This window comes from Cornus florida, unplaced genomic scaffold, assembly GCF_030987335.1.
Source record: "Cornus florida cultivar Cherokee Brave unplaced genomic scaffold, ASM3098733v1 CherokeeBrave_3.0.0_Hap2_Chr04, whole genome shotgun sequence".
Classification (NCBI taxonomy): Eukaryota; Viridiplantae; Streptophyta; class Magnoliopsida; order Cornales; family Cornaceae; genus Cornus; species Cornus florida.
The window spans coordinates 6,540,275-6,554,714 of NW_026775574.1; the positions used below are offsets into that span (position 1 = coordinate 6,540,275).

Here is a 14,440-nt window from a genome sequence, read left to right on the forward strand (position 1 = left end):
TGGTTGTATGACATGCATATTCATGGCATGAGGGTGAGTTGGGAAGATGAAGGTTAATGTGGAAAGAAAGAAGGAGACATTGCATTTCATATTTGATGATACAACTTGTGAAATTGTGAATTCCATGAATGTTGAAATGATTTAACCCCATGATCCTTTTTCTTTGATTCCCATTCTTTGGTTGTGGCTCACAGGATTTTTAGGAATGTGATTTAGGCTTACTCTACTGAGCTGTTGAGCTTACCCTATCAATATTAACATTTTTCTGGGGACGAGCCGGTAATTAATGACGTCCATGAACATTGATGTAGTTAGGAATTCACTTCCATTTTGTTTATATCAAAGCTTTGTAAATATTGGCCATGGAGGCCTTGTTCTTGTATTTAATCCTTTAGAAATTGTATAAAATGAGACTTTTGTATTTCGGTCTTTAAATGATGTATTGGACTTATATTTGGGGGTGCAATTAAATATAATCTCACAAAATCTTTTTTGGTGCATTTCCTTGGAACGTGTTATGTATCATTCAAAATATTTATTACCAATATTGTTATCGTATTGGGTTTTGAATTGTATATAAATACGTACACGTGCAATGGTGGTAATTGGGTGATTGGTTACCAAAGTTGGTGTTTATGGGACAGTGGAAATTTTGAGTGTGGATAACCCAAAACCAGTCGACGTATAGCCTGAACCAGTCGACGTATAGCTTGAACCAGTCGATGTGTAGCTTCCCACACGTCGACCGGTATCTTGACAGTGAGTTTTTCACTGTAGACGTCCCAAACCAGTCGACGTGAATACCCCCACACGTCGACCGGTATCTTGGCAAGGAGCCAATCACTGTGCGTGACCCAAACCAGTCGACGTATAATGTGTACACGTCGACCGATTCTTATTCCATAAATTTTTTATTTAGTTTCCCTAATTATTCATTTATTTAAAGTTATGAGTATTTATTTTATGCCCCAATAAAACTCAATAATTATATTTTAACCACGGAAAGGACTATATTGCCTAGACTTTATCTTAATTATTATGTGACATAAGTAAATGACTATTATACCCCTGAAGTCTCAAAATAATAGAATTGTGACGAATGACTATCTCGTCCTTGTTAGACTGTTGTATGTAAATTTAACGTGAAATGACCATAATACCCTTGGATGATTCTAGGTTGGGTAAGGACCCGTTTAATGATCCGAATCCAATGGATTTGGGTCGTTACATGCCCTCTTTCACAAAGGCTACTTTTGTCGTTAGTTCCATTTCTCTCCAAATCCCTCCAAATCTTGTCAATTTTGGAGGGATTCCAAACTATCCCTCCAAATCCCTCCCAATCTTTTCTTTTCTCTCATATTCTTCCCATCCAAACACACTAATCATTATCCTTCCCTTTATTTTCTCTCCAAATCCCTCTAAATCCCTCAATCCAATTGAAACCTTAGTAAAAGTTTAAAAGTTAAAGGGAAAATTGCATTGACACCCCCTGAAGATTCGATCAATGTTACTTAAATGCGGGTCAACGATTTTTTTAACAATGACACCTCCTATGATTTCAAATATCATATTTGCCCTTGATTATTTAATTCAATTAATTTACCAAATATCAACCTTATTAATTAATTGACGAAACTACCCTCGTCATTAAACCTCTTTCTCTATCCTAATCTCTAACTCTTTTTTTTTTTTCTTTTTTTTGGTTCATTTTAGTACCTAGCTGTCGATACTCCCTCTCTCTCTTTCCGATCTCTCTCATTCCCCTCTTTCTTACTATGTTATTATTATTTTGGGTAAATTGCACCCCTCGTCGTTCTTGTCCTCGATAGAGGAGCTATCGGTGACCAATGGAGGAAAACATAAATGGCGCAAGAGGAGATGGCGGTTAGGGCAAGTTAATTCGTAGAATTTTGGAGACAAATGTTGCGGTGTGGTTATTGTAGCGGTGTTGGATTTGTGATTGAGATAAATAAAGGAATGAAAGTAGGTGTAAGAGGAAAGAAGAAAATTGATGGGAATGGTGAGTAAGTTAATTCGCAGAATTTTGGGAGAAAATGTTGCGGTGTGGTTGTTGTGGCGGTGTTGTATTTGTGATTGAGATGAGTAAGGGAAGGAAAGTGGGTGTGAGAGGAAATAAGAGAATTGATGAGAATGGTGAGATAAAAATAGCCATCGCTCTTTTTTAATTTTTTTTCCATTCTATTGTGTTAGTGGTGGTCTGGGTTGGACATAGCTGGTTTTTCTTCTTCTTCTTTTTTTTTTCCCCTATTGTGATGGGCCTGGGCTGGCCATGACTGTTTTTAATTTTTTTTTTCTACTCTGCTGGTGGTCGTGGTTGTGGTGTTATTTGGGTGTGGTTGTGGTGATTATGGTAGTATCTAGGTTATCAACGTGTTTCAAAAATTTTATTTTTATTTTTATTTTTTCTATTGTGGTGGTGGTGGTGGTTCTGATGGCATTTGGGACGTACAAGTACGGGTTGGTCATGACTATTTTTATTTTTATGTAGTTAGGTGTGGTGGTGGTGGTTATGGTGGTGTACAGTTATCTGGCTATTTTAAAAATATATATTATTTTTATTTTTATTTTTATTTTTATATGTGGTGGTGGTTATGGTGGTATAAGTATTGTTATATATAAACTATATCTATATGTATAGAAGAGATAAAGATGTTAGTTATGTTCATTAAATTTAGTTAGAAGGTTAAATTTATAATTTCATAATTTAAATTGAGTTGTTGACAAGTCAAATGGTTAAAAGGTAAATTTATATGATTTTAGAGGTCTGGAGGGGGTGTCAATGCACATTTTTGAAATCTCAGGAGTATCAATGCACATTTTTGAAACCTTAGGGGGTGTCAATATAAAAAAGTCATTGACCATCCGTTGAGTGGCGTTGACCAAAATTTCAGGGGATGTCAGTGCAATTTGCCCAAAATTAAATATATATTTTACATACATATATTAACAAATATCTTTAACCTTTTCTATTTTATATAATATATACTTATATAAATATAATCAAATGAAAAATAAATTAAATTTATTTTTTTAAGTGTTGGAAGTAGGGATAGTTTGGTCCAATTATAAATATCAGTAATGGTAATTTCATTTGATTGATGAGGTTAATTTTGTAAATATGTTACTCATCAGGGTAGTTTAGGCATTTATAATTTTTGTTTGATTTGAGAGGTGGTCATAGTTAGGTCAATAAAACTTTAGGGGAGGTTTTGTGTGGGTAATAAACCAAAATCTTATCCAAAAAGAAGATACAACATAAGCTAAGCACGATAATTAATTTGTACATAGACAAACATCAAAAGACCTCTTTGGAGGAGACATCACGCATATCTCAGCCTATAGGCACAGAGAAACAGAAGCAAACGATTAACTCTACAATCTCAGTTTGCAACCTTACAAAAAAATATATACACACAATTTCACTCTTAAATTGAGTTGGGAAGAAGGTAATCGGAGACAGACTCGGGTTTCTTTCCCTTTTTTTTTTTTTTTTAATCTTTCTTTCTTCTTTCTATAAAATATATTTATTTTTCTTATTCTCTTCTGGTTCAACAACCAATTCTGAAAGAGGACCGGCTGGGCTGCTAGTTCCATGTGGATTCCAATCATGATTCATCGTATCGATCAGTTTACATTGACTTTGTCCGAATCCGTTATACCGTGTGGGGGAAAAATCCCCATTAACCATATTACACCACGTGGCAACAAAAGAATAGCCCATTACTTAACTAGAATCGCCCAGAAGCCCACCGTCAATTGGGAGCCCAACAACAGAAACTGCACACTCAGCCCAATCAAACAAGGGAAGCTCTGCTTGACATAAAAACCCAAGGATAGGTCAATCATGGAAAGCCCATAAGTCTATAACACCTGCAATAAAAGAAATATTTACACGATCAGTAAACATAAATACCCACGTTTGGGAATAAAGCAAGAAAACGACTCCATGTAATTATCTGAACAAAGCCTATAAATAGAACATGAATGAGAATGAAAGAACATCGAATTCCCATCATTGTTCTTCTCTTCAAAAATTGTTTGTTGTATCATCAATATTTTGTGTATTTCTTTTTGATTCATTCCTTTAAGTGTTCGGGTGTGAGAAATTGCACCTAAATCATGATTCCAATACCAGAATTTAACAGTTAATTTTTCGTTGCAAAAATCGGCCAGTTCGTCGAACCATTGTATGCATTTTGTATATTAAATATATTTTTAATAGAATAAATGAATATATTATTTTGATATATATATATAGGCACAGGGCAGTTTAGGCATTTCAAAATTTATTTAACTGGATTTTAATATAGCTGACAATCAAGGTGCTCAGGAAGGTTGACTATCAAACAATCCGTACGGATGGATAAAGATCACTTCCAGTTGTACAGTAGTCAATTTCCTCCATTTTTGTAAGTAAAAGTACATTCCAAAATTTTTGTAAGGTGCATCCTAACATTTTCCTACTGTGCATATCAATATTTTCCTACTATGCATTCTAAATATGGGTGACGTGACTATTTTTGGACCCACTCATTTTAAAATGGAGTAAATGGCACACTATTTCACTAGATGATTTTCACCCCCATACGGACTGAGTGTGTGGTTGTCAGAAATATTGGCCTCGATGAGACAGGTTAAATTCGCATCCCTGGCCCATAATGTAAAATTGTTGTAAAAAAAAAAAAAAATCAAGAAATAAAAATTGTTGGCTGAGAAAATGAACCAAATAGAACCCTTGTTCTTTTGACCAAATGCCGAACAAAGTGGCGTAGTCAGAATTTTTTTTTTTTGGGGGCAATATTTAATAGTAATAATATATATATATATAATTTGAACCAAAACAATATATGTAAAAATTAAAACAATAATATAATATTTATATTCAGTACTCATCATTTAAATTTATGATTATAATTTGATATTATAATTTTAATTAAAAAAATTATTAGTTATTACTATCAAAATTATTTTAGGGCTTGTTGTTCTTTCAAAATTTAATTTGTGTAATGGTGTTACTAATTATTATTCTCTAAATAAGATCTAGATTTTTTTTTTATTTGCAGCTCAAATTAATGAAATCACAGATTCACTTTATCAAATTTTCTAATTGATTGAATTATCTGGTTATAACTTATAAGGTTAGATTTAGTTATCATGGATATTTTTATTTTATTTTATTTTATTTACATATGTAATATAGGTAACTGTGTTATTTTCTTTTTCATATCTTCTTGATTCATTGTGTTATGAGGAGTCTAAAAAGTAACATCGCCATTTGTAAGAGGGTAACATCACCACTTAAAAAGTAAAGGTTGTTGCAACAAAATACCTCATAATCCCCTTCAAAATCCTCTTTAAATTAACATGTGATTATTGTTTTGGATGTTTTATTTTTTATGATAAATTTTACTTTAAAAATATATAAATAATTTGTAGAATTGAGTAAGATTTATGTATGAGTATTAGTTTTTCAGTACTATGTGAATACCTTTTTTTGATGGTGAAGATGGTGAGTGTGGCAATTAATATTAAACTTGGATAAATTTTTTCTTTTGATGGTTAAAGTGGTGAGTGTGGCAAATAATATTAAACTTTGCCAAATTTTTTTCAAAAATATGCTAAATAATTTATACCCAAATGCATTTTTTTTTTTTTAATATTTAGAAGGAAAAAAAGAAAAGAAAAAGATGTGACTCTTTTGATTATTTTTTAAAACAACAAGTGTTTTGTTTGTTGTCTAAAGTTAATCCAACTTATTTTAATTTTGTTTAAAATTTTTAAATTAACATGTTAAAGTGTTTTTAAAATATTTTAATATCAAATTATAACATAAATGATATGTTGAATTGAGTTACGTTTAGGGTTACAACTCGGGCAGGCCCAACCAGAAATAATCTGAGCCCAGCCTGAAATTTTGTAGGCTTAGGCAATGTTTTTCTAATTTTGATTTGAGCATGAGTTATATATTTTGAGCCCGAATTCATTCAGGTTGGGTTTGGGTTGATATGAATAAAGTTCGAAATTCAACTCGAAATCTAAAAATATTATATATATTTATAATTATACTTTAAGTCACAGGAGTATTAGTTAAGTTGGGTGGCGTGGTTGTGATTTATACTTATAGTTTCATGTTCAAGGTATGGGTGCAACACTCACTGTAGGAGACAACATGGGAATCACACTACACGGGATTTGCGCCGAACGTTGCCCTAACCTCAAAGCCACCCGATTCCGAAGCCAAAATCCTGCCAACGAGTCTCGACGACAAAGACGAAGAACAAGTTCAAGTGAATCGACGACGAAGAACCCGAAGTTCAAAGTCCCGTACTGTCTTCTCCGTCCAGGCGATCCAAAACCCTAAACCCATTGTCTCTTCCTACCAAAACTCCGATACGTATCCAGGAGAGAGCGAGCTGTTCTCGCTGCAACACTTCCTCACCCAAACCCACCACCTTCTTCTACTGTCGGCGCATCATCACCTGGTTCTTTACTTCTCTCATTCTTCCTTTCCTTTCCGTTCCTTGTCCTTCTCTTTTTCAATTGATCGATGCCATTTATTTATTTATTTATTATTTTAGGCGGCTGAAGAAGGATACTTTAAAATAAAATTAAATTTGGAATTCTATGTTTGAGATTGAGTTTGATTTACTAATAAATTATGTAACAAATTAAGTGATTATTTTTTTCTGCTTCCTGCCTGGTGTAATTTCAGGTTTGAATTCCCCTTTCTAATTTTTGCCCTGTTAGTTCACATTTTTCTTAACTTTCAATCACATTATCAACTACTTGTTAGGTCACCACAATGATAATTATAATTTTTGTGTGTTGTGGATGTGCTCTTTGCTTTATATTTTGTGGACCTCCAATGGATCATTCGTTCCACTTGATTTTGAGATGACACCGTTTTTTACAAGTTTAGTCAGTGATGGTTATCTGAAAACTATGTAAACGACAATTGAGAGGTGAATGTCACCAGTCCTAGTCGTATATGCCTTCTAGATGGTTTATGTGGTCATCCGTGACCTTTGTGTAACAAATGTCAAGGATGTCATAGTGGCACATCACCTAGTTAATTAATTTAGTACTGTAAAGAGTGTGAAAGGAAGACTTTGAAGAGGACTTTCTGATTTGGTTTTCTTTTTTCTTTATGTGGTCTGCCAATCCAGTAAGTCAATAACTATCCTATGAGTTTCCTGAATTAATATTGAACAAAAAACTGAGAAACATACACAAACAACATATGAGTAAATCATCAAAGAAATATGGTTTTTGCCATAGTTCTTTTCTTTTATTTTATGATTTCCATGTTAACAATAATCTCCTATGCAGTAGAATTACACACCATAACTACAACTCAATTTCTTACTGATGGGCAAACCATGGTCTCTTCAGATAGAACATTTGAACTGGGATTTTTCAGCCCCTCCAGTAGTACTTCCAGGAATCGATACTTGGGAATATGGTACAAAAAGATATCTGACGGGACTGTGGTATGGGTTGCCAACAGAGATACTCCACTTACTGATGCATCAGGAGGTGTTGTAAAGCTCACTGATGGAGGAATTCTCGTGCTTGTCAACACTACAAACAGCATCTTGTGGTCTTCTTCAAATTCATCATCAAATAACAACACAGTGAACCCAGTTGCACAGCTTTTGGATTCGGGTAATCTTGTTGTCAAAGATGCAAATGATGTGAATTTCCTATGGCAGAGTTTTGATTATCCATGTGACACTGTGTTGCCGGGCATGAAGCTTGGAAAGAACCTAGTAACCGGAATTGATCGGCGTCTATGGTCATGGAAGTCCAGTGATGACCCCTCTAAAGGTGAGTATTCTCATGGACTTGATCTTCGTGGATTCCCACAATTGGTCCTCCTGAAAGGTTCAGTTGTGCGATCCCGTGCTGGACCATGGAATGGTCTTGGTTTGAGTGGCGTGGTGGGTTTACAGGCAAACAGCATCTACACATACCGTTTTGTTTTTGATCAGCAGGAAGTGTATTTTAAATATGAGCTTATTAATAGCTCGGTTTTCTCACGGCGGGTTTTGAATCAGAATGGAATTATACAGCGCTTAATATGGAATTATAAAACACAGGATTGGACAGTTTACGCGAATTCACCAGCAGATAACTGTGATTTTTATGGGCTGTGTCAGGGCTATGGTCGCTGCAGCATTGGTAATTCCCCGGTATGTGGGTGTCTTGATAAATTTATGCCAAGATACCCAAAAGATTGGGACACAGCAGATTGGTCAGGTGGGTGTGTTCGAAGAACGCCCTTGGATTGCCACAATGGCTCATCAAATGGATTTCTCAAGTATTCCGGTGTTAAATTGCCTGACACGCGGTATTCCTGGTTTAATAGGAGCATGACCCTCAAGGAATGCGAAAAGGTATGCTTGAAAAACTGTTCTTGTATGGCTTATGCAAATATAGACATAAGAGAAGGAGGAAGTGGCTGCTTGCTCTGGTTTGATGACCTGATTGATATTAGGGAAATCCTTGAAAGTGGGCAAGATATGTACGTAAGACTGGCCTCCTCTGAGTTAGGTATGTATGATATATATCCCCAGACATATATATATATATATATATATATATATATATATATATATATGTATGTATGTATATGAGTTAGTAGCTTTTACTTTCTGGTGTGGAAATAAAAAGAAAGTTGCCGTCTTTTCAACTGAAAGGTGGCATATAGAAGCTCTCACAAATGTGAGAAACTGATTTAGAGCCTGTTTTGGATTGCTTTTCAACCACTTGAAAGTGCTTTGTTTTTAAAAATTTGTATTTAGATGTGTTTGGTAACCATTAAAAGTGCTTTTAATTGTTACCAATTTGAGCTCAGTAGAGCTTTTGAATGAAGCTAAAATTTCTAGCTTTTAAAACTGTGTTTTGAGTAGAGATTTATTTTAGGTAACTGTTTTTCATTAGAAGATTTTATCCCTTTCTATATTTTATAAAATAAATCATCTCTTCTTTTATAAAATACTGTAATTATTAAATATAGTAACACTCTATTAAAGGACATTATTGTAAAATTAGTAGTAGAAGCGCTTAAAACAATGTTGTTACCAAACAAATTAAAAATTTTAATTGCAAAAAGTACACCTAACCTAACATGCTTTTACTATCAATAATTTTATGATACCTCTATTAATAAAAGTGTTTTTTTCATTCTAACATCAATGTCAAACCTTTAGTTTGTATGTTCAACTTTTTTTTTTCTCTGTCAACTTTTTTTTTCTCTGCCAACTTTGCTTCCAATTCAGTTACAACCGGGGATGAGCATTTGGCCTTTTACCACAATTAACTTCGTAAAGGCACCTAGTTGCTTTCCTTATCGGTGCAAGAAAAATTATTCAGTTTTGGGGCAAAGAAGCAGGGAATTCGCTCAAATTGATTGCTGATGATGAAATTTTGAGTGGTCACAGTATTAGGACCACATATGATGTGAGGTTCAAGGTTGAGCTGTGGTAGACCAAAACAATAAACAAGTGCCACTAGGTTTGTGCTCAACAAAGTCGCCAAATGAAATTGTCCATAATTTTTTAAACTTGAAGGAGTTTTGAAATTGGAAGTTTTGATATTAATTCCATTTGGGGTGAATCCGAAACCAAAAATAATAATATTAAGTTATTTAAGACAATTGTTTCCTAAACTAGAGAACTGATATCAATTTATTTTAGATTAGTCCAATTGCAGCAAATTTGCTGCAATTACTTCTTAAAGCCTGCTTCATTGTTGTGCCTTCAAGATGAATGACACCCGTGAATGAAAGAGTCTCCTAAAGACAATCATTTACCGAAAAGTGTCTTCTTTTACTGCTGCTTTATTTGTTAGTTTTCCTGCCTTAAACTATAGTTGCTTTACATTGTGGTAAATTTTGACCGTGCAGAGAGTCCAGAGACACATAGCAGCTCCCATGTAGAGGGACGATGGAAGATTATAGTCATTCCTATATTACTTACAGGAGTGGTACTCCTAGGCCTATTCCTTCTCTTGTATTTCATAAGGAGGAGGAAGCTGAAGAGAGAAGGTAAAGATATCTAGAAGACTCAAATTATTTCCCTTCCCTATTTAGCAAAGAAAACATCGGATTCTTACGGAGGCAAATCCAACCCCATTTTTTAGTTAGATTCCAAGTTTCTATTTGATGTCTTTCTCATGTCCTTTCGGCATCAAATGTCAAGATTTTCAAATAATTTCCTTTGCCCCTATATCTTGGTCTCATTCTGTACTTCCTCATTTTAATTGAGCCACTTCATCTTTACAAAAAGGCAGGTTGTTATAATCTGATGTCTCATGTACAGTGAAGTGTACCAAATTTAAGCTTTCTAAATGCTATTAAGTATTGACAAAATCATCCAACCAAAGTATTTATTTTTTATTTTTTTGTGGCAAATAATCTCTAAAATGGACCTATCAGATTGTGCGTCTAAATCATAATCCTTTCCCTTAGGCTTACATGACTTTTTCAGGATGAGTATGGAGACACAAGTTTTTTGTCATGAAGGGTGTGTAGTGGCCTTTACTGAAAACAACTGTTGACCACCATCTAATCTAAAAGTTTGAGCTGTTAGAGAGGGTATAAGTTGAATATTTAGATACATCAACGCATCCCAACGTGTGGCCTTCTTTTGGTCCAACACGTGTTTCAATTTTAATTATTAGGATAGAAGAGCTCTCCAAATAGAAAAGGAGATTAAATCTCCTAAAATCTTCTAGAGTATTATAGAAAGATACAATATGACCTATATTTATAAAATTTATAAATTTCTAGGTGTAGATTCTTTTGTAAGACCTGGAGAAGTTTGTGGCACTAATGACATCAATGGTCATCATGAGAGTCTGAGAACAAATTAACAAGTAGCCAACCCGGCCTCCTAGAAATGTACCATTTGGTACCAATATGGTTTTTGCACTGGGTGTGATAGCAATACTGCTATGGATGACATTTACTGAAGCAGGCAAATGATTAAAGAAACAAATCAATGCTCTGCTAAAAACACATCTAAGGGTGTCAGTACTTAACTGACATTATTTCACTTTCTTTTCTGTTAATGTGACAAAGGACCCCTTATTTCACATTCATTAAGTCATAGACCCTTTATTTTATTTTTTCTATTTTAGCGACAATAATATATTTCAAAATTTCGGGTTCTCACATAGTCACATGTTGCTTAAAAGTTTCTTTTTCTTTTTTCCTAAACAAATGATTATCATGCTGCCGCTGTATTTAAGAGTGTCATGCCATTCCATTCTGGAAAGAGAGTCGGGGTGATCCATTAGCATGCCAGACGGTTATTTGAGTGATGACAGTTATCTAGTTTCATCTATAACATTTTTTATTTTGCAGGTATGGAAACTAAGAATGAAGACATCGAGTTACCATTTTTTGATCTGGACACTATTGCAAATGCCACTAAGAACTTCTCTTGCACAAATATGATCGGAGAGGGTGGTTTTGGTCTTGTTTATAAGGTTAAATAAGTAATCTTTGGTTCGATATCTAATCAAAAAGTGAACCCCATGATTTTAACATTGCTATTAAAAAACTTGTAGGGTAAGCTAAAAACGGGACAAGAAATAGCAGTCAAGAGGCTTTCAAATAATTCTGGACAAGGTCTACAAGAGTTAAAAAATGAAGTTATGTTGATATCCAAACTTCAACACCGGAATCTTGTTAGGCTATTGGGCTGTTGCGATGAAGGAGAAGAGAGGATGCTAATATACGAGTACATGCCGAACAAAAGCTTGGACTATTTTATTTTTGGTCTAGTTCTCTTGACCATTCATCTTATTATACCACTTTCATAGTGCAATTTATGCAGCAGAGTCCTCTGCCCTATTTTTAAAATGATAACTGATGTAAAGCTTATATGGATGGAAATGTCATGCAGATCAGAATAGAAGACTAGAACTTCCATGGCAAAAGCGATTTGAAATTGCTATGGGAATATCAAGGGGACTTCTCTACCTTCACCAGGACTCAAGATTAAAAATCATTCATAGGGATCTCAAAGCCAGCAACATTTTACTAGATGATGAACTAAGCCCCAAAATTTCAGACTTTGGGATAGCAAGAAGTTTTGGGAGAGATCAAATTGAAGACAAAACAAAGCGAGTAATCGGAACATAGTAAGTTTTGCAAACAAATGTCAGATAGTACTTTGTTCAAGATTTCAAATGCTTAAATTTGATAATTTTATGCAGTGGTTACATGTCGCCGGAGTATGCCATTGATGGGAACTTTTCAGTAAAATCTGATGTATTTAGTTTAGGTGTGCTTTTACTGGAGATAGTGAGTGGCAAGAAGAATTGGAGATTTCATCATCCTGATCACCATCATTCCCTTTTGGGACATGTAAATCTCTATGGTTAAATATAGTCTATTCTATTCTATTTTATTTTTCTCTCTAGCTTTTTGTGTGAATTACTAAGTTTTAGGATTGTGATTGTTATAGGCTTGGTTGCTGTGGAATGAACAAAAATCCCTGGAACTAGTGGATACATATTTGGAAAATTCATACATTGAATCTCAAGTACTAAGATATATTCAAGTGGGTCTACTATGTGTTCAGAAACTGCCTAAAGACAGACCAACCATGTCATCAGTAGTGTTCATGTTGGGTAATGAGGGAGTGGCATTGCCTGAACCCAAACAGCCTGGTTTCTTTGTAGAAAGTTCTATGGATGCAGAGACATCAACAAGTGAGAGAAGTCATACTGGAAATGAATTGACAATAACAATAATGGAAGCCAGATAGAAGTTGCGCCTATTTCATACTGTTGTACTGATGGAGTTGATGCATATCAAGAAATGGAAGATTGTAATGTATATACATGGATTGTTTTATTGTTTAAATCAATGTTCTTGAAAAGTTAGCTTTGACTGCTATTCACCCATTGTAAAGAATTGGATAATGAGAAGTGGTTGGGGTTAGCATATTCTCACACATATGGACTATTTTTTTTTTCGTAGATCACATTATATTGACTATTCAACTGTAGCAATTTTTTTTTATTTGTTTTAGAGTTCAGAATTTAAGTCAACTTTGTGTCTAGAATATGAACCTACAAATATAAAATTCTGATGGAATTAGGCATGAATTGTTTTAACGTATCTGACACGTATCTGGGCTGTATCTACATATTCATATTGGTATATTTGGCAAATGTCTGTTACCACCTTAACATCTTAAGAGAAGTATTTGGTCAACAATAAATTGATATATAATAAACTTGATGACACTAGCTCATTGAATGTTCTTAAACACGAAATGGACTTGAATTTTTCGAATGGCTGTCAAAGCTCTCTACAAATATGGGAGTTCAGAAAATAAAAAAAATCATTTGCGTAAATATACATTACAATCTTTGTTTCTTTTCTTTTATCTCGAAGTACCAATTTCTTGATGTGCATCAACTTCATCATTACAACAATACGTAATACGCGATTCTTCTATCTGGCTCTCATTATTTTTATTATCAATTCATTTTTAGTATGGACAACTTTACTTCTTGATGTCTCTGCATCAATGGAACTTCTTTTCACAAAAAAACAATTTGGTTCGAGGCAATGCCATCCCTTCATTACCCAATATGATCAATATCCACTATGTAATTTTTAAATCATGAATGTAGCTGCATAGATGTACTAAATATTCGATTTAACAGTATTACTATCCAATACCCACAATGTAATTTTTAAATGATAAATTGTACTGATATCTCTTGAGGTTTTGGTCAACGCCACTCAACAGACGGTTAATGGCTATTTTTTATATTGACACCCGTGATGTTTAAAAAATGTGACACCCCTTCCGACCTCTTAAACCATATAAAATTACCTTTTAATCCTTTGCCTTGTCAATAATTCCATTTAAATCATGAAATTACAAATTTAACTTCCTAACTAAATTTAATGGACTAAACTACCCTCTTTATCTCTTCTATACATATAGATATAGTTTATATATAATAATACTTATACCACCATAACCATCACCACAACATAAAAATAAAAATTAAAATTAAAAAATAAAATTATATATATATATATTTTTAATAGCCAGATAACTATATACCACCAGAACCACCACTACCACACCCAACACCATAGTAGAAAAAAAAAAAAAAATTTGAAAACAGTCATGGCCAACCCATGCTTATACATTCTAAACGCTACCAGAACAACCACCACATCAAGACAACACCACCAACACATCCAGACTCTATCAGAACCACCACCACCACAATAGAAAAAATAAAAATAAAATTTTGAAACACCCTGATAACCTAGACATCACCATAACCACCACAACCACACCTAAACCACACCACAATTACCACCACCAGAGTAGGAAAAAAAAAAAAAACCATGGTCAGCCCAGACCCACCATAACAG

At 34.1% G+C, this 14,440-nt stretch overlaps 1 protein-coding gene across 1 annotated transcript; it reads left to right on the forward strand.

Moving 5' to 3' along the window:
* Positions 1 to 6,133: 6,133 nt before the first annotated feature.
* Positions 6,134 to 12,989, forward strand: LOC132302609 (G-type lectin S-receptor-like serine/threonine-protein kinase At4g27290). The gene is made up of 7 exons (XM_059799518.1): positions 6,134 to 8,574; positions 9,929 to 10,069; positions 11,390 to 11,514; positions 11,596 to 11,806; positions 11,934 to 12,171; positions 12,247 to 12,397; positions 12,498 to 12,989. Exons 1-7 carry the CDS (start codon positions 7,284 to 7,286, stop codon positions 12,798 to 12,800), a joined length of 2,460 nt encoding a protein of 819 aa, XP_059655501.1. The 5' UTR covers positions 6,134 to 7,283; the 3' UTR covers positions 12,801 to 12,989.
* The last annotated feature ends 1,451 nt before the right edge of the window (positions 12,990 to 14,440 follow it).